We start from the raw sequence: 18,354 nt of genomic DNA, 5'->3' as shown, positions 1-18,354 counted from the left end.
TTATCACGATCGAAACAGATCTTTCTCGCATTACAGCTCATCTCTCTTACTCTTTGCACCCGCAGATTCCCCAGTTGGCGGCCGCACCTTGAGAATCGTTCGCTTGTAATGTCGAATCGGTGGTTCGCCACTCCCGATGACTTCGAGAATGACATGATACTGCTGGCATGTCTCCTGGACTCCCAGCCCTGCATTCTGCGCAGCCTCAACAGGCGCACATGCCAGCTCAGCGGATGGCAACTTCGTGGTGGCCACCCGGCCATCGTCACTCAGCGTGAAGTTGAGCTGAGGAACGGAAGAGACACTCGATTGAGCTGACGACACATCTCGGTATTGATACCATTTGAACTGCAATGGATTCCGACCGGTAATATTGCTGTCTGGATCGTACGTCGCGGAGCCGTCGAGGACGATCTCCTGCTCGGGGTCCACATCAACAATGAACGGAGCGCTACCACAGGATCCATTGACGGAGACGACAGGAGGATGGCTCCCAGCAGAGTAATTCGACTGCACCGTCCACTGAATCCTCGCCGACATCTCATCCTGGAACGCCTGTCGCCACCGCCAGATCGTGGCATGGTTCGACTTGTACGTGTTGTTGTCTTTGCCGACGACGGTGTCCGTCGTGTCGGAGTACACCATTGTCTGACGCGAGGGGTCGAGCAGGATGTAACGACCACCCCAGCCGCCCCATTCGGGGAAGTCGAAGGGCCCGCCGTTGAGGCCGTTCTGCATTGTGTGCATCAGAGCGGGCGAATCGCCTTCCATGATGTATGCGATGTCTGGGTAGTGGGAGCCGAGGGGGCCGATTTGGAAGTGCTTGGAGACGTATTCCTACAACACGTCAGTGGACTTTGAAACGGAAGAGGCCCCAAAGCGACATACCTGCGAGACGAGCGAGGGGTCGGGTCCTCCACCATCACCGCCGTAGAAAGTATCGCCACTGATGCCCGACCAAGTGGCCAACTGATACTGGTTGAATCCGTGGAGAGAGACGACATACGGAATTGTCGGGAAGTTTGCCCGGATCCAAAGACCTGCGTTGTCCTGGTCGCTGATGGTGTACACTCTGAGTTTCTTCACGAATCGGTCGATTTCGATTTGTGCTCTGGTCGCGCGAATATGCGCCAATGTCTCTGCGAGGACGTTGACGCCGCCCCAGGCTTGCGTGAAGAGGATTTCTTCGTCGCCTAAGCCATCCACCACGTCGATGAGGCGAGTCGCTCCGGAAGAAAGCGGTGACTTTCCAATCGCTGCTGTGCCGTAGACTGGATGTCCCGCCTTCACAATCGAGGAGAGGTACTCAGACGTCGGGAACGAACCTGCCGAATGTCGATTGAGGTTGTCAACGACCTTGCCATACGCGTGCGTGGTGTTGAGGATCTGTTCGGGAACGACGGAGCTGTTCAACCAAGTCGATGTTGTTGCAACCATTCCGGTAATGTTGTACTGGTCTGCATGCACAAGGAGCCTGATGAAGGACATTGTGTCGTCCGGTTCGTTCGAGATATCGGACATGATGAAGACCTGAGGCTTCTTGTCGATTTGGATCGCTGGCGCACATTGTTGTCCATTGCTCAAAACTGCGTACAGTGCAGAGCCCAGAAGGCAATATTGAAGGACTCCCATCTTTCACTTAGCTCAGGACAACGACTGAACATAAGAAACTCGGCAAAAGGAAGGGAACTCGTCTACTTAACGTTCCCTGGACCTAGCATTCGGTTGTTCGGTGTTTCTACAGCTATACACGACAATCCGGTCGAACAACGTACCGACTCTCCTTTGGAATAAGATCATGTCAAAACATCGAAGTTCTGCCGGCTAAAGAAACCTACGATTCCCATGACTGAACGATCTACCACGTCTTGGCAAGTGCGGAGGTGGCATAGCTTGCTCCCTTTCGGCACAAGAGGAAATTATAGCCCGTGGGGACGCTCGAAATGTGGGCGTTTTTGTTGTTAAGGTGTCGGTTGATGCTTGACGACACTCGTTGATGTCCTTTGAGGTATATACTGTACGGGTTACCGGTCCGTGGTCCGTGTCTGTGGATGCTCATCGTGCTCTTCGACACACATCCCAGCACGATCACGAGAGGTTCCTTGTTCCATCACAGCGCAGGGCTGGGATTCCCCAGTGGAGAAGACTGGGAACGACGACCCCACGTTCTTGGATGTCCATGTCCATGTCCGTCAGCTGCTTCCTTAGATCTTCGGCACAAAGGGTTTGAGATGACTGGGAGACGCTGTAATGCGCAACATCGTTTAGCAAGAATGTCAGACTCGACTCTAAACTGCCATCCCGGGCCAAACGACCTCATCATCGGTTTTAAATCTCCAGTCCCCGCCCCGCGAGGCCATAGCCTTACCCCTCACTCTCAGCTCAACGTCATCGCGGAATTGGGGACAGTTCAAGTCGAGTATAGAGTGCGGAAACAATCCTTCTTGAGTACCTCTTATCGGCAATTCATCAAGAAGCATGAGCGGCCAGCCAGCCTCGCAGTATCATTGGGAGGTTCGTAGTTACAACGGAACTCGGCTGTTCAAGTCTGACAAGGGACCGTCTTCCATACTTTCCATTCCTTCCATGCCAATCTGACAGACGGACGACTCGCAACGAATACCTTTTCGTTCTACTTCCAAAACCCTACCTCAGTCCCGCTGATGAGGGACTTCACTTCATAAGGAGCTGAGAATTCTCTCTCTATTCGCCTCTTAATATTATCATCTCAACTCTCAAGTCGCTTATCACAGCCACCATCTAAACCTCTCACCCAATAAAATGCCTCACGCAGAAAGCTACACCGAGTTCACACCCGAACTCTACCCTCCCTTCCCCTCCAGCCCGGACTTTCCCACCATCGACCTGCAAACCATCTCGCTCAAGAAAATCCAAGACCATGACGCCGCCGAGCAAGACCGCATGTTCGACGCGTGCAAGAATTGGGGCTTCTTCTACCTCGAACTGCCCGAGTCCGAACAGGGCCGGGTGATAAAGGAGGGCGCGGATGATGTGTGTCGGGTGGCCGAGAAGGTGTTCCAGTTGCCGTTGGAGGAGAAGATGGAGTATAGGCCTACGGGGAAGCAGCTTTGGGGGTGGGTTTCCGTCAACATACGTGCGTGTGTGATCTGGGATGAAGGACTGATCGATGATGTTTATATATACAGATACAAAATGACCGGCCAAACCCAAGTTGACAAGAACCGCACCCCGGACACCGCCGAATTCTTCAACGTCGCCAAAAACGAAATGATCATCCCCGACAAGGACATGACGCGCAAATGGCCCAAGCCCGTGATGGACAACAAGCAGCTCTTCGCCAAGTACTCGACCACCGCGCACTCGATCGGCCTGCAGATTCTGGATGTTCTGGCGAGGAAGCTGGGCATCGATCCGGAGGAGATTCATTCGAGACATCGGTTGGAGGAGATGGCGGGCGATCATGTGCGGATGACGAGGGGGCCTCCTAGGAAGAGTATTGAGATGCCGGAGATTCAGACGCCGAGTCATACGGATTTTGGGACGTGAGTCTCCTCCCTCCCCTTTCTCACCCTCCCGTCTCATACTGAACTCGTTTCTTTCGTAGTATTACGATCCTAATGAACTGGCTCGGCGGCCTCCAAGTCTACGGCTCCCCCAACCACATCCTCGGCAACCTCGACTTCTCCGACTCCAGCGACTCCTCCTGGCTGTGGGTGAAGCCCAAACCCAACTGCGCCATCGTCAACCTCGGCGACGCCGCCGTGAAATTCACAAACGGCGTGCTGTGCTCCGGACGCCATCGCGTGGTGCCCTCGCCGGGCGAGCAGGGCAAGTGGCCGCGGTATAGCGTGGTGTATTTTGTCCGGCCGAATGATGAGTGTAAGTTGAAGGCGTTGAAGGGGGACGGCGTGCCGGAGGGGGATGTCGATGGGGAGGATGGTGGGGGCGAGGGAATTAATGCGCAAGAGTGGATTTTTAGGCAGGCGGAGAGGTTGAGGACGGGGCGTTATAATTGATTTTGATCTTGAGAAGGGGATTGTCTAGGGATGGACGATTTGATGCGATTGATGTTGATGAAAATGAATTAGTAGTCTTTTTGTCGTGTGTGTACACCATTCGGCTTTTATGAGAGATTAAGGAGTGTTTGAGAAGACTTACCTTTACGTTCATCGACTCATATTCCGTCATATTTGTGGCTTCTGATCATGACTCTTGCAATTTGGGTATAAAGCTTCCGAAGCACACATGAGTCTCTTCGTGCTACTAACTACAACTCGATCAAGCTCTCCTCCTTGACCTGCGGCGCATGCTGTGGCGCGGTTGGGAAGGCCTCTTGTCCATAGCCTCCATGAGCAGCCGGCGCTTGAGGCCACTGGCCTGCAGATTGAGGCTGTGGTTGCTGTTGACGCGGTACTTGGTGCTGGTAGTATTGCTGCGACGACTGGCGCTGTAACGGCGGTTGTTGTGGCTGCTGATACGGTTGCTGAGGGGGTGGTTGTTGGTATTGTTGAGGAGGTGGCTGTTGTTGTGGGTAGGGTTGTTGTTGGGGGCCAGGTGGTGGTTGATGATACATTTCCGGGCTTGGCGGCTGCTGGTGACCGGTTCCAGGGGGGGCAGATGGTTGCTGCTGTTGTTGGTCGCCAAAGTAGAAGCTTGCCGCAGGATCTGCTGGCGGAGAGGTGACTTGTGGATTTGAGTGTTGCGAAGTATGGCTCGGGGCGTATTGTGAGGAGTTTTGTGAGTAGTGCTGGGCGGAGCTTTGTCGTTGCAGCTGTGGTGCCTGCTCCGGAGGTGGTTGTTGGGGGTAAGGCGCGGAGGTCTGTTGCTGTGGTTGCTGGTAGTATGACGCTTCTGGCGGCGGTGCGCCGTAAGATGATACGCGCTTGTCGAAGGATGGGTAAGGCGCTTGTGCTTGAGATTGGGGGTAGCCCGAAAATGCGGCCTGAGGCTGTGGCGGAGCATACCCATCCATCTGAGGCGCATTCCCAGTGTAGTAGCTTTCCATCCCACTTTGGCCTTCATTCACGGTCGAAGGTATGCTGGGATACATGCTCGACCTTTGGGGCGCGCCATACCGACCTGCTGTATACGCACTCGCCATCCGCTGCTCCAACATCTGATCGTAGTATCGCACAACAGTTGCCAGCTTCGAGTGGAGGTCCAGAAGAGTGTCATGTTTGCTCATCGTCTCGCCGTACGTCCTGGCGAGCTTGGGCCTTAGTGTACCTATACTCTCATATAGCTCCTGAATCTGTGGCTCCCTCAAAATGGTCCCCGGTGGTTGATGCTGTAGTCGATCGACGAGGGTAGCGAACAGGTTGATGTTCTCAGCCTCTACGGGTGTTAGTTCAAACTGATTGTTCGGCTTGAACTGAGTAGCTGGTGCGGCTGTTGAGGGCGAAGATTGCTCTTTCAGCTCCTTTGCGTGCCTCTTCTTTTGCTCCTCCATGTCTTGTAAGCTCGCGGCAATAGCGGCCTTCAGATCCGCATCGTCTTCTTCCTCTGGCTTAGCTTGGCTCTTGCTTGCTCCGTTGGTCTGCGGCTTGGGCGTTTGCAGTTGTGACTGGGGCACATAGCCAGCACCAGAGTGTCCCTTGCTGTCTTCCAGGCTCATCTCAAGCGCTCTCTTCAGGTCTGCATCAAAGCTGTCCTCTGTCACCCGTGCGCCTCGTGGTTGCATTCTTTCTTGCCCAACGCTAGATCCTTGCCATAACGTTCTCTTACTGCCAATTGGACTCTGTGGTGCAGGTGTTCCCCGACTCTTCTCCGTCAGTCTCGCGTAACATCCATCATCGACCCTCACAGGCTGCATAATTCCGAGATGTGGTAGCGGCAGCGACTTGCTCGAGCATGTGCCACAGAAGACGTTTCCACAATTTCGACAGTGGTGCTTCCGATTTGTGAATGTGAATTTCTCTCTGCATCGCATGCAAACGTCACTGTCCACCCACTCAGGAGGGGCGGAGGAGTCGAACATGCTGCTAGCGACCTCTTCCTTCGGCGGGAAGCGGAACCCTTCGTGCTGGAGCGTCCTGTACGTCTCAGAGATGTATGAAAGACTATCTCGGCCCTGTGCGGCAGATGCCCAGTTCTGAATCAGCTCAAGAATCTTTGACTTGACGTCGTTGTTGGGCTCGGCGTAACCGCTGGCCTTGAGGATGCTGGTGAGGTTTTCGATGAACTCTCTGCTGGCAATCTCGGCGATGAAGTGAGTGCCGCCGTTCTTGACGCAGGTATCGGTGAGGTTCAAGGCGGCGAGTTGGACGTTGGGGTTCTTGTTGCCTATGCGGCGTTTGAGGCTCCGCATGGCCTCTTTGGGCGACGCTGTCTTGCTGCGGATGACATCGCTGATCTCGAGGTTGAGCGCGATATCCTCTAACGAACTCGATGTCGCGCGTTCGATCTGGGCGTCGAGCTCGGTGTTGGCGGCGTTGCCAAACCACGAAGCCATGGCTGGTGCTTGTCTGTGGTGGTGCTGCTGGTGGTGTCTCTGCCGGTGCCTGGTTGGGGTGGGGGCGTAGGCCGTCTTCCAGTACAGCGGTCGTCTATGGCAGCTGGGTCGACGTGGCAAGCAGCAATGTGACAGCCTGGCGGCGAGGATTAGTATTAGAAGGATCAATCTCCAAGGGGGGAGTATTTGTGGTGGTGGCAGTCAGCGATGCAGAGGTCCAGATCTCGGAAGCTTGTGAGGCGCTCGCGGCGACTGGATTGCGGCTGCGTCATTGCTGGGGGCCATTCGACTGGAGGCACCATTTGTTCCGCCGTCTTTCATTCACCTCCCCAACACCACGTGTCTCAGAAGATCCAGACAAGACGCTGCAGGAAGGCCGTGGAGACCTCTTGAACAAGACCCTCTTCACCACCGATACTCACCTTCGCACCGACGTCTCGCACCGCCGCCCAACACAACGACTGCCAATACCGAATACCGCCTGCCTGCTGGCTGATTACTACCGACGCGTACGTGGGCGCTGCGACTCTGCTGCAGTCGTCCTTGACTTGATCCTCAACTCGAACCTCTCCGTCGTCGGCCCCCACGACATGCGCCCCCTCCCCCATCCGCCACCATGAGCGCCGCCGGGCCTCTCCCGCCATACCACTCCTCCTCCCCCGCCCCGTCCAACGGCACCTCGCGACCGCCAACTGCAAATGGGGGAGGAGGCGATCGCGAATTTGCACATATCGAGGATCTCAAAGCAGAGGCCTTGACTGGTTTCAGCACCAGCCAGTCGGTCAGCCAACTATACGATCGTGCTGAGCAAGCACTGGGCCAGGCAAAGCTTCAAATCGACTTTCGACGTCCCGACCTCGCCTTTGTTGAGTACCTACGAGCGTGTGAGATTACAATCGAAGTTCTGCCCAGGCATCGTGACTTCGTGCTCTTCACACACGATGGACACGGCCAGCACCGATTGCAACTGCTCCAGCGGAGAATAAGCGCTTTGGATGATCAGTTCGATGCAATCAAGAAAATCATCATAAACAACAACAGACGCTCAGGCGTTCTGCCCGAAGCTCAGCAACAACAATACACAAATGGCGGACACTCGCGCTCGGAGTCTGAAAGTGTCATGGCCGCGTCTGGCGCCCACAAGGTGAAGCCTTCTCCTTCTCCCAAACCAGAAAAGTTGCATGCGAGGGCAATATCACAAGCCACCGCCAATTTGAATGGCTCACCATTGGCGTCTGGCAATGACGTCCTCGCCGACAGATTCGCCAAGTTGCGCGGGTTTGGACAGACGGACAGTCTCACGCGACCAGATTCCAGAGGCTCCACCTCCTCAGCAAGCAGCGCCCAGCTCTCGATGCCAAACGTCAACGATTATGGAGGACCTTTTGGCAGCGCCAAACCGCAAGGTCCTCGCGGAATGCCTGAAAGCGCGCTACCGGGGCCTCCAAGGCCTTCGAAGCTGCCACTTGACACAGAATTGGCGGCTGCCATGCCCAAGGCTCCCAGTCCCACTTACAGTCCTGCTCGTAACATGCAGATCACGGGCAACATCACTGCCCCCCGACACAGCGCACGCAGTCTGGCCACTTCAAGTAGCCGCAAATCATCATTGATTCCGCCTTCGTCAGCTTCCGCTGTTGCACCAAATGGGAATGGCGATTACTTTGGAACCATCAATGGGGCCATTGCTCCCACGCCTGGGCAAATGCCACGCCGGAAATCTGTTCACATGCCCAAGGAGACTCGCATTAGTGCAGAGAAACTTTATGACTACCTGGAACGATACAACATTCTCTTGATCGACTTCCGGTCACGCGAAGACTTTGACCAAGGCCATATCTTCACCAGGAACATCATTTGCATTGAGCCCTTAATCATGCGGCAGGGCATTAGCGCAGCAGAGCTCGCCGATAAATTGGTGCTATCTCCAGAAGAAGAGCAGGAAGTCTTCCACAACCGGGATAAATTCGATTTAGTTGTCTATTACGATTCGCAGACTCAGTCCGATACCTACCTTTCACGACCCTACGGAGACGCAGAGATGAAGTTAAAGCAGCTACACGAAGCGCTCTACGACTTCAATCAGGACAAACCTCTTCAAAGGCCACCAATACTCTTGGTTGGTGGCATCAGTGCTTGGGTCGACCTCATAGGAAGTCAAGCTCTCTTGTCGTCCAATACTCAGGCAAGGGTCAAGCAAGGCCGGCCCATCCAACGACGAGCTCCTCCACGAGATGGACCCATGAGAGTACCAAAACGACGACTGAGAGAGTACAATCCCCTTGATGCAGAAGAAGAGCGGAAGTGGCGAGAACGTGCCAAAAGTGAGAGCGTGCCAGAGACGTCCGCTTTTGTCCCGTCAAGTGATGAGGATGGGACCGACGGCGAAGGCGAAGATGCCATGCCCAAGTATCCTACCATCGAAGACTTCAACGCACGATTTCCGGAAGCTGGGACACTCGAGACACAGTTCTTCAACAATACGCCAAGCCGACCACCCCCTCAACTTCCAGCCAAGATTCCTCAGTATCCTGCTGCACCTTCCGCCTCTGTCTATCCTCCTGTGCCGAGTCGACCCGCACCGGCAGCACCGAGGATGAGTTATATGGGCGTAAGCGATCGAGCAGTCACGCAGACCACTCCAACGGCAAGGACGTCAAGTCAGATGATCCCTTACATACCCCAGAAATACCTCTCAGCCAATTTGCGGATACCTCGAACTGGCCTAGTCAATTTTGGCAGTACGTGCTACATGAACGCGACGTTGCAGGCTCTTTCAGCAACGACTCCCCTGTCGATCTTGTTTTTGGACGATCAGTTCAGGAATTTGGTGCAGAAAGACAACTGGAAAGGAAGCCGAGGGCTCTTACCTGACATCTACAGCAACACCATCCGTTCACTCTGGAAAGGAGATGTGAGCTGCATCAAGCCCACTACGCTCTTCAATTTCGTAGGTCGGCTCAACAGCATGTTCAGAGACCCTGGCCAGCAGCAAGATGCGCAAGAGTTCTTCAGTATGCTTGTTGACGTTCTGCATGAGGACTTCAACGCGAACTGGGCACGTACACCTTTACGGGCTCTTACTGATGCGGAAGAGCAAAAGAGAGAGCGTATGCCAAAGATTCAAGTCGCCAAGACTGAATGGGGAAGATACACACATCGCGAGAACTCGTTCTTAACCTCCCTTTTCTACGGACAACACTCGTCTCGACTGAGGTGTCCCAAGTGCGGCATCACAAGCACACAATACGACGCGTGGGCGCTGCTTCAGGTTGAGATTCCGGACTGTCGAGAAGCGAAGCTACAAGACTGCTTCAGACAGCACTTCAAGGACGAGATGCTGGACGAGGACAATCAATGGACGTGTCCAAAGTGCAAGGCTCCTCGCCGAGCGTGGAAGAAGCTCACCATGACTAGAGCGCCTCCGTTCCTGGTCGTTGGGCTCAAGCGCTTCAAGACCCATCCGAGGACGGGAGATCAAAGAAAGCTGCACACCGCTGTTCGCTTCCCGCTCAATGGTCTTGACATGGAGGAGTTCATACTTCCCCAGCCGACGCCACAGGAAGCACAAGAGATCGCAGCTCAATACGGGTCTGAGGCATTGAAGACTGACGTCTCCCTGACACCTCCCTACGTGTACGACCTGTACGCGGTCGTGAGGCACATGGGCGAGTCGACACGAAGCGGCCACTACACCGCAGCCGTCAAAGACCGAGCGAGAGGGTGCTGGCGCTACTTCAACGACACCACCGCGACCGACTTCCAGCCCGAGGAGCTGAGTGCTTCCAGAGCGCTGGACAACGATAACGCGTATTTGATGTTTTACCAGCGACGATCGCCGAACGAGTCGGCGCCGACTCCCAATAGATTTTGATGGGGGAAGGCTTTTGTGAGAGCGTTTTGAGCGAAAATGAGCATCATGAGGAGGCGTTTGGAAGCCTGCTGTTGAGATGATACCTTTTTCTCCTGAGACGCCGTTGATGGATATGTAGAGATGCGAATACGATTAAATTATGATGAAGACGTGCAGTCGTTGATGTTTTACGGGTCTCCGCATATTATCACTTTCTATGGTACAGTCTATTCTATCCGCATGATCGCTGGTGGGAGTCTGCATCTTCTTCTCGGCCTCTCAGCTATCGCGGTCTTTGATGGAATCTGGCGTTCTAGGCTCTTCAAGGTCTTTATCCCCGGCAGGCACACCGTCCTCTACCACGCCCTTCTCCAGCCCACCTTGCTCAAAATCACCCTCTCCCTCCTTCTCAGCCCTCGCCTTCTCCTTCTCCTCCATCTCCGCTTGCTTCCGCCTCTCCTGCTCCTTCTTCGTACTCTTCCACTCCACGCCCAACGCCGGCAAAAGCGTCAAACAAGCCAACGCCACCGCCACATAAAACGAATCCGTCAAGGCATCATTATACACCTCCAACACCGTCTGCACAATCGTCTCGTTCCCGCCCGTCGCGCTCTGCACATTGCGGATGAGATCCGTCGCCCCGCTGCCACCCAGGACGCCGGTGACCACGGAGGGGTCGAGTTCCGGTAAGCTGGAGATGAGGCCGGAGTCGAGCTGTTGGATGAAGACGTTCTGGGCGATGCCGACTGTGATGGCGGAGCCGAGACTGCGCGCGAAGACGGCGAGGGAGGTCCCCGCGGGGATGAGGGAGTTGGGGAGCACGGTCTGCACGGCGATGTTGCATTGTTCCAGGGACATGCCGATTCCGGCGGCGAAGAGGATTTCGTAGCCGATCCAGGTGCCTGTGGAGGAGGTGGGGGTCAGGAGGGTGAAGAGGGCGGCGCCAACGGAGGTGCAGATTGTGCCGGCGTAGAGCCAGGGGACGTAGTAGCCTGTTGCGACGACGATTCCGCCGGCGGCTATGGAGAAGATGACGAGGGTGATGATTAGGGGGAGTTGGTGGATTCCTGAGGTTTGGGCGTTCTCGCCTTTGACGCCTTGGAACCTGATTGAGAGCGTCAGTCGTTGTTTCGGTGGCGGGGGCATTGGGGAAGATGGGAGACTAACCACAGAGGAAGGTAGTACACGATCAAAGCAAAAGCCGCGCTGGAGAACATGGTGTACAGCGAAGCGCAGGCCACGGTCCTCTGCGAGATGATCTTCCTAGGTACGATGGCGTTGTCTCCCGCGAACCATTGCTGTACGGCCCATACGATGATCCCGACGCCGAAGATGACCAGGACCAGGATGACGCGCCAGTTGCTCCAGGAGTATTGTTGTCCACCCCAAGTCAGGGCAAGCAACAAGCAAATTATCGACGGCACAAAGATGGCGATGCCGAGGGGATCAAATTTTGCCGCAATCTGTAGCCATGTGTTGTCCTTGAAGCGGTCGGGATCTTTCTTGTTGTCGGGTGGGAGGCAGAAGACGACCACGACCGCTGCAATTGCGCCTAGAGGGAGGTTGACTGTGACGATTTCAGTACCAATTATCCGTGAATGATTATCGAGCAACTCACTGTAGAAACACCATCGCCAGGTGACGCTCGTTGTGAAGGCACCGCCTGCGTGTGGTTAGCCATACACTTGGGGAGGAAAATACGATAACTCAACATACCGAGCAATGGGCCGACGACTGAGGCGATACCAAATGTACCTCCAATCACACCATTGTAAAGCGGCCGCTTCGAAAGAGGCGTGCTCTCAGCGATGATAATGAATGCACCGCCAAAGATCCCGGCGCTCCCAATACCAGCTATTGCTCGTCCGATGATGAGAGCAATAGAATTGGGGGCAGCTCCGCAGATGATGCTTGCGACTTCGAAGATCAAGATAGTCGACAGGAACGTCCACTTGGTGCTCAGCAGACTGCGTCTTGTCAGTGGACGCCTGGGGGGTGGATGTCGGCATTGAGCCAAACATACCTGTAGCACCGTCCGAAGGGAAGTTGAAAAGCGCACTGCGTCAACAGGAAGGCCGTGTTATACCAGGAGACATCGTCGAGACTCTGGAATTGTGCCGTGATCGTTGGAATCGCCGTTGCAATGATAGTCGCGTCCAATGCGACCAAGAATGTCGTTAGCACGAGCGAGAGGAAGATAAGTGCCAGAATAAGGCCCTGAGGATATCCATCATCGCTGTCCTGTGGTGAAGTCTGGTCTGCTGTCTGGGCCTCGACGTCCGTGGGCTGTTCGTCCTTCGTCTTCTTGTTCTTGAATTTGAACATTTTTGCTTTAAAAGAGCGTAATCCGTCTTGTCGAGACCGGCAGAGGAGGGAAATGCTTCCTTTTCACCTACCGTGCATACGGCGAAGATGTCGTTTGTCTGCGGCGTAGAGGCCGTACTACATCCCCATGATCTGTTGTTGTTTTCATGATCCGGGCGATCGACCCCGTATGTCTATTAGGTGAGGTGCACATACGGGGAACTTTGCCCGTATGGCCGGATGCCTCAGTCATCACCCACAACGCCTAGCAAATGACGCAAATATCGAACAAGCGATGGTAACACGAGAGGCAGAGGTCGTGACAAGAATTTTTCAGGGCGCTTGAATGGCGATGTCGAGGTGAACGAATGCAAGTATGTGTTCGGTACACTGAAGCCATCATCATCTTGCCGCAGTTGGCACTGTGAAGTCCGCAGCATCTTTCCAATGCGATATCGATCCTATAGAGAAGAAGACCATGCACTAGATGGCTTGGATGTAGTGATAACAAGACCTTGTTGCGTGGATCGAGGTGTTGCGGCTCGAATGGCTTGTTGAACCGCGTATTTGAGGAGAATCCCGAGAGCACCGGCGATTCTTTGCCTTCCAGATTGGAGAGACGTAATCTTCTCGTCCGTCGCTGAGAGCTGCTGCGACAATACAACAGTTCGTGCTCCTCGCTGTGTCCTAGACGGGAGGGTGTTGACTTGTTGGATGTTACAATCAAGAAGCAAGAGAGGCTGACTCTCCGACTCTCGAGAAGTCCTTCGCTTCACCTCGGCTGCAACCTCGAACTTTAAACCGCACCTCACGTCTTGTTCCAGGTCGACTTCTCATTGATCTCGACGAGTACAGCTCCAGGCGTGAGCTATACCTCGTTCTGGTCAAATGTGATCTCTCATTGCAAATACATTCATCTCAGCCAAAACTCCTCCCAAGTCTCCGGCCTCCATCTACCAACGACCACTTAACCCGGAAGATAGCAAGACAAACCTATACATTTCATCAACCGTACAACCTCATCATCTCTCCAACCATGAGCAACCAGAAACAAAAAGAACCAACCTGGGGCATCCTCAACGACTCCCAAGCCCGCACTCTCATGCAATGGTTCCAAGACTCCCACGCCGACTCCGTCCCACAAACCAACTACGACGTCGCCTTCATGCGAAGCACAACCGTTCGATCGGCAACAGTGCAGACCCCAACGACGCCAGCGAAAGCAGTCTTTCACTTCAAAGTGCCGCCGAACTATAGTAATCAACCTATTGGCAAACATCCCCAGACGACGCACGGTGGCGCTTTTGGAATGTTTTTCGATTTGCCGACGAGTTTGACGATTATCGGGTGTAATTTTGCGGGATGGGAGTCGACGGGCATGACGAGGAGGTTGGATGTTACGTTTTTGAGGCCGCCGGTGGAAGGTGATGATATCCTGATTGAGAGTGAAGTGATTCAGATTGGCAAGCGTTTGGCGGTCATTAGAGGTGTGATGAAGAGGGAGAAGGACGGCGTTATGCTAGCGACCGCACAGCATGACAAATACCTTCCTCCGATCCCGCACTACGTTCTCGATAAGCCGTTACCCAAGCTGTAGCCATCATTTAGACGACAGAATACAATACTCAGTTCTTTTAAAACTTTGTTCATAAGCCTTCCATATCGTCCCTCGCCCAGAGCTTAACCGTACGATCACGGCCACACGAAGCGATCCACTTGGCGTCGGAGGTCGTGTCGACTGCCAGAACCGTTCCGTCGTGACCTGTGAGAGACTTGCACAGCGCCCAGTCATCCGCAGAGAAGATGTTGACTGCCTTATCGAAACCACTAGAGACAATGAAGGTCCCGCTCTTCTTCGGTTGAATGTCCTCATGCTCTTCTCCATCGCCATTGGTCATCGTAGTATCAGCTTGTGGCGTGTTGCCAGAGAGTGGACCATCTGTGCCTTTGAACCATCTGAGGTCTGAAACGCCACCCATGTGAGCTCCGATGCTGGCGGATTCTTTGACGTTGCGAAGGTCCCAGCATTTCGCGAAGCCATCCGCACTACCTGTCATGACTCGTACTCCGTCGCTGTTCCAATCCAAAGCGTGGATTGGCGCAACGTGGCCTTCGAGGAGCATGACCGTCCGACCTGTTCTCATGTCCCAGATTCGACCAATCGAGTCCAGACCGGCAGACGCGATGAGACTACCGTCCTCGTTGAAGCTGACGGTGTAGACTTCCTTGCTGTGACCTTCCTGAAGCAGTAATTCAGTAGTGGTGTTGACATCCCAGAGCCTCCAAGTAGTGTCGTAGCTTGCACTGGCCAAATATCGTCCAGATGGATGGAACTCCGTTCGACAAACCCGTGAGCTATGTCCGCTGAGAGTGGCCAAAGGCGTGTCCTTGTTGAGCGACCAGAGATGGATCTCGTTGTCTTGCGCAGCGGACGCGAGGTTGATGCTGTCTGGGCTGACGCTCGAAGTCGAAAGGGTGGCGCCTGGAAACCAGCATAATCCGCCGACTATGCCCTTGTGTCCTCGAAGCACGGCTTTAGTATCGAGATTCGGCACATCCAATAGCTTGACGGTTCCTCCCCAATCGCCACACGCCACCGTGTTGCCGTCTGGGGCGAACCGCACAACACTGACAGGTCGCTCGCTGGCAATCTGACTTCCAAACAACTCTATGCCTTCTAACTTCTCCTTGATTGCTTTCCGATGTCTCACATGCGTCGCGACCTTGATTTTACTCTCGATCTTTTGATGTGCAATGCGCTGTGCTGCTCTCGGTAACGAATATCGCGAAATATCTCGTCTCGCCGCTAGCAGATCTTGGCTCCCTTCAATGTAGAACTCGCCTTCTTCTTCGTCCTTCCCGCCCTCCTCGCCTGCGTCTGCCATTGAAACATCATCATCGCCACCTTCTTGCTCCTTCAGCATCAACTCGCGTAATCGATCTCGTCTGTCCTCTTTGCGTTCGCCGAATAAGGTGATGGGTTCTCCTCTGGCTCTCAGCTCGGTCCGCACTCGCTGATCGTCGGTTGGGACAGCCATAGCAGCTGCTTTGCGCTTTCGAGCAAAATCGTTGAACACGGTAGAGGCATTTTGAGAGGGTCCACCAGACGCGGATGGAATTTGATAGTTTGTGTCGGTCGCTGCACAGTTGTCAGTGAAATTGTCGACGAGCTGTTGCGACGGTGTACTCACGCAATTCGGCAATGCTGATGCCTGCATCATCCTACCAAACCAGACATCAGTCAGTCGTTCCAAGGTCTCCAGTGTCCGCAGCGCTGGTTCTGGCGTAGCATGTGAATATGCGACGTTGCATTTCGAGGTGGGAATAGGTAGAATGCTTACCTCCTGCTGCTCCTCCACATACGCTTGTCGCGAGGGGTGGATCGACATGTTGGCGGGTTGTTCGTCGTCGAGTGTTGGGTTCGTCGTGTGTCTTCAGGTGATCTGAAACTTGAGAGAAGTGGAGTGCAGTTCGAGGCGCAAATAAGGTTTGCGAGACCGAAAGTCTATCTCGGAGACGCGGAGGAGGATTCGCGCCATCTCAGGCGGACCACCTCTCTATCTCTGAGCTTCGTATGCGCAGTTTTGCTTTACTTCAACATCTCGCCTACGTCTGCATCGTTGTCTACGATATGTCTTCGTGATGTTGCTCACCACCGCCGTCCTCTGCTACATACTCACATCTCAGCTGCAATGTCAGCCTCCCTGCGTGCCCTGCTTGTAAAAAGGGCCAGCGCGACTCTAACTGCTGCAGCTCCTCGCACGCCTCACCCATCTATGCCGCTGCGGATACCACCCTCGTACTCTACCAGCTGTAACGATACCAACTTCACCTACCGAATCGCTGCTGCATCGGCTCCGAAAGGTGTTTCACCACGACCACCAAAGCCTGGGCGAGACTACTGGAACTATACATCTACGCACGAGAACCCCTCTCCTCCGTACCTTCGCTCGACCAAGCAAGACTCAGGCGAAGACGCCTTCTTTGCGACCACAGTCGGAGGCAGCCAAAGTCACGTAGCTTTCGGCGTAGCGGACGGAGTCGGTGGATGGCAGGACCAAGGCGTAGATCCTTCAGAGTTCAGCCAGGCACTGTGTGGCCTGATGGCTGGCTCTGCCAACATACAAGAGGGCATCGAAGAGAATCCGTGTAAACCTCAGCCTCTCCTGCAGCAGGCGTACGACGCGGTCATGAATAATCCACGGATTGCGGCCGGCGGATGCACAGCCAGTCTGGGTGTAATGGACAGACGAGGCAGCATCGAAACAGCAAAGTACGTAGATCCGCAATCTCATCATTATTCGATCATGTCGTTGACTTCATGCAGCCTTGGTGACTCTGGTTACTTGGTCTTTGGTCCCGGTAAAGTCGTCCATCGTTCCGAGAGTCAGACGCACGCGTTCAACACACCATATCAAATGTCCAAGGTCCCAGCGAAGCTTCAGGCTCAGTATAAGATCTTTGGCTCGACATACTTCAGCGAGACCCCTGCTGATGCGGATGTCTCTACTCACCAACTCAAGCACGGTGACATTGTCGTTTTCGCAACGGATGGCGTCTGGGACAATCTATCCGCCCAAGACACTTTGCAGATCGTCTCACGCATAATGGAGGAGGGCGGGTTCTGGTTCAAATCGCACAATTTCGATGGCGCCGAGACGATGATCAATGACACGCTTATTACACAACTGCCAAGGACCATCGAGGACAAAATCCAGGAGTCTTACCTTCCTGGCCAACTTGCCGCCGCCGTCATGCGTGAGGCGAAACTCGCAGGTTTGGACCGAAGACGTGAAGGTCCGTTCGCGAAGGAAGTCAAGCAACATTACCCTGGGGAAGGCTGGGAAGGCGGCAAGCCTGACGATATTGCTGTCGTGGTATGCATCGCCGTCGAAGAGGCCGCCAGTGATGAGAAACCCATCAAGGCAAAGTTGTGATTCGAGCACGGCGTCACGATGCATGCAACTCAGCACGGCTCAGACGAAATGGGTTTGCAACTCAAATCCTTTCGCTACCTGCCAGGAACTCGCATTGCTCTGCATGCTATGTGGTAAGTGACAAGTCTGTCAATCATACAAAGTGACCAGAAGCTGACGACTTGTATCAAAAAGAACCCAGATTCTTCACATGCCGTACCCTCGGTGCGCAATAGCCCGGGTGGCACTTGTGTGCAAGGTTCCATGGCCAACACGAGTCAAGTCGAGGCTCTACGAATTCGGTTTGACTTTGCGCCAACCAAAAGCTTCCTCGGACTTCACGCTGTTATTTCGTCGCTCTGGTGCTTTGCGACTGAAGCGATGCGCATGGCTGCAGGTTTGGTGCAACGTTGCCGTACCGGGTGGAGCGAAGACCCCAAAAGTCGGCAGTCGAACCTGGCAGTTCAATCGGCCATGGATCCCCCGCGTTGAAGTATCGGGGACGTTAGCGTGCCGTTGGAAGTGGCAGAAGTTTGACTATACATCGTACATCAACGACTTTGCCGGGCATTTCGCGAGGCTTGCAGGAAGATGAATTCACAGTCGGTATTGATCCGGTCTACTAGAGGTCTTGCGGTAAGGCTTGCGAATGGAAAGTCGAGTAAAAAAGCCTGGTTTTTGAAAGGTTGTCGACCGATGGAGGAGTACATACAGTAGTGCGGTGGGTGGGTCGGTTTTGTGACGTCCTCCACAGCATAGCCGAAACACGCACGCAAGCCGCGAAGCCGATCTTGCCAGCAAGGGTTGCAAAAGAGAGATATCCGAGATTTTTTATGATATGGTGCGGA

The 18,354-nt window shown here is 54.3% G+C and overlaps 8 protein-coding genes across 8 annotated transcripts; 4 read left to right on the top strand and 4 right to left on the bottom strand.

Moving 5' to 3' along the window:
• Window positions 1–30: 30 nt before the first annotated feature.
• M409DRAFT_16976 (uncharacterized protein) lies at window positions 31–1,632 on the bottom strand (the record flags this gene model as incomplete). Its single annotated transcript, XM_033803848.1, has 2 exons — window positions 31–837; window positions 889–1,632. The coding sequence occupies 2 exons, from the start codon at window positions 1,630–1,632 to the stop codon at window positions 31–33; spliced, it is 1,551 nt and encodes a 516-aa protein (XP_033673915.1).
• Window positions 1,633–2,781: 1,149 nt separating this feature from the next.
• M409DRAFT_16975 (uncharacterized protein) lies at window positions 2,782–3,998 on the top strand (the record flags this gene model as incomplete). The annotated part of the gene is made up of 2 exons (XM_033803847.1): window positions 2,782–3,524; window positions 3,587–3,998. The coding sequence occupies 2 exons, from the start codon at window positions 2,782–2,784 to the stop codon at window positions 3,996–3,998; spliced, it is 1,155 nt and encodes a 384-aa protein (XP_033673914.1).
• A 251-nt stretch (window positions 3,999–4,249) lies between these two features.
• On the bottom strand, window positions 4,250–6,433 carry M409DRAFT_49522 (uncharacterized protein; the record flags this gene model as incomplete). Its single annotated transcript, XM_033811263.1, has 1 exon — window positions 4,250–6,433. One exon carries the CDS (start codon window positions 6,431–6,433, stop codon window positions 4,250–4,252), a length of 2,184 nt encoding a protein of 727 aa, XP_033673913.1.
• Window positions 6,434–7,049: 616 nt separating this feature from the next.
• M409DRAFT_16973 (uncharacterized protein) lies at window positions 7,050–10,307 on the top strand (the record flags this gene model as incomplete). Its single annotated transcript, XM_033803846.1, has 1 exon — window positions 7,050–10,307. The coding sequence occupies one exon, from the start codon at window positions 7,050–7,052 to the stop codon at window positions 10,305–10,307; it is 3,258 nt and encodes a 1,085-aa protein (XP_033673912.1).
• Window positions 10,308–10,565: 258 nt separating this feature from the next.
• On the bottom strand, window positions 10,566–12,611 carry M409DRAFT_62654 (uncharacterized protein; the record flags this gene model as incomplete). The annotated part of the gene is made up of 6 exons (XM_033815267.1): window positions 10,566–10,729; window positions 10,763–11,391; window positions 11,454–11,853; window positions 11,905–11,949; window positions 12,003–12,253; window positions 12,310–12,611. 6 exons carry the CDS (start codon window positions 12,609–12,611, stop codon window positions 10,566–10,568), a joined length of 1,791 nt encoding a protein of 596 aa, XP_033673911.1.
• Window positions 12,612–13,626: 1,015 nt separating this feature from the next.
• On the top strand, window positions 13,627–14,187 carry M409DRAFT_16971 (uncharacterized protein; the record flags this gene model as incomplete). Its single annotated transcript, XM_033803845.1, has 1 exon — window positions 13,627–14,187. The coding sequence occupies one exon, from the start codon at window positions 13,627–13,629 to the stop codon at window positions 14,185–14,187; it is 561 nt and encodes a 186-aa protein (XP_033673910.1).
• Window positions 14,188–14,236: 49 nt separating this feature from the next.
• On the bottom strand, window positions 14,237–15,979 carry M409DRAFT_16970 (uncharacterized protein; the record flags this gene model as incomplete). The annotated part of the gene is made up of 3 exons (XM_033803844.1): window positions 14,237–15,729; window positions 15,782–15,812; window positions 15,932–15,979. 3 exons carry the CDS (start codon window positions 15,977–15,979, stop codon window positions 14,237–14,239), a joined length of 1,572 nt encoding a protein of 523 aa, XP_033673909.1.
• Window positions 15,980–16,366: 387 nt separating this feature from the next.
• On the top strand, window positions 16,367–17,527 carry M409DRAFT_62652 (uncharacterized protein; the record flags this gene model as incomplete). The annotated part of the gene is made up of 2 exons (XM_033815266.1): window positions 16,367–16,863; window positions 16,918–17,527. 2 exons carry the CDS (start codon window positions 16,367–16,369, stop codon window positions 17,525–17,527), a joined length of 1,107 nt encoding a protein of 368 aa, XP_033673908.1.
• Between the last annotated feature and the right edge of the window lie 827 nt (window positions 17,528–18,354).

The sequence above is a fragment of the Zasmidium cellare genome (genome assembly GCF_010093935.1).
Source record: "Zasmidium cellare ATCC 36951 unplaced genomic scaffold M409scaffold_2, whole genome shotgun sequence".
Taxonomy (NCBI): domain Eukaryota; kingdom Fungi; phylum Ascomycota; class Dothideomycetes; order Mycosphaerellales; family Mycosphaerellaceae; genus Zasmidium; species Zasmidium cellare.
This window is presented reverse-complemented; position numbering and strand designations above follow the sequence as displayed.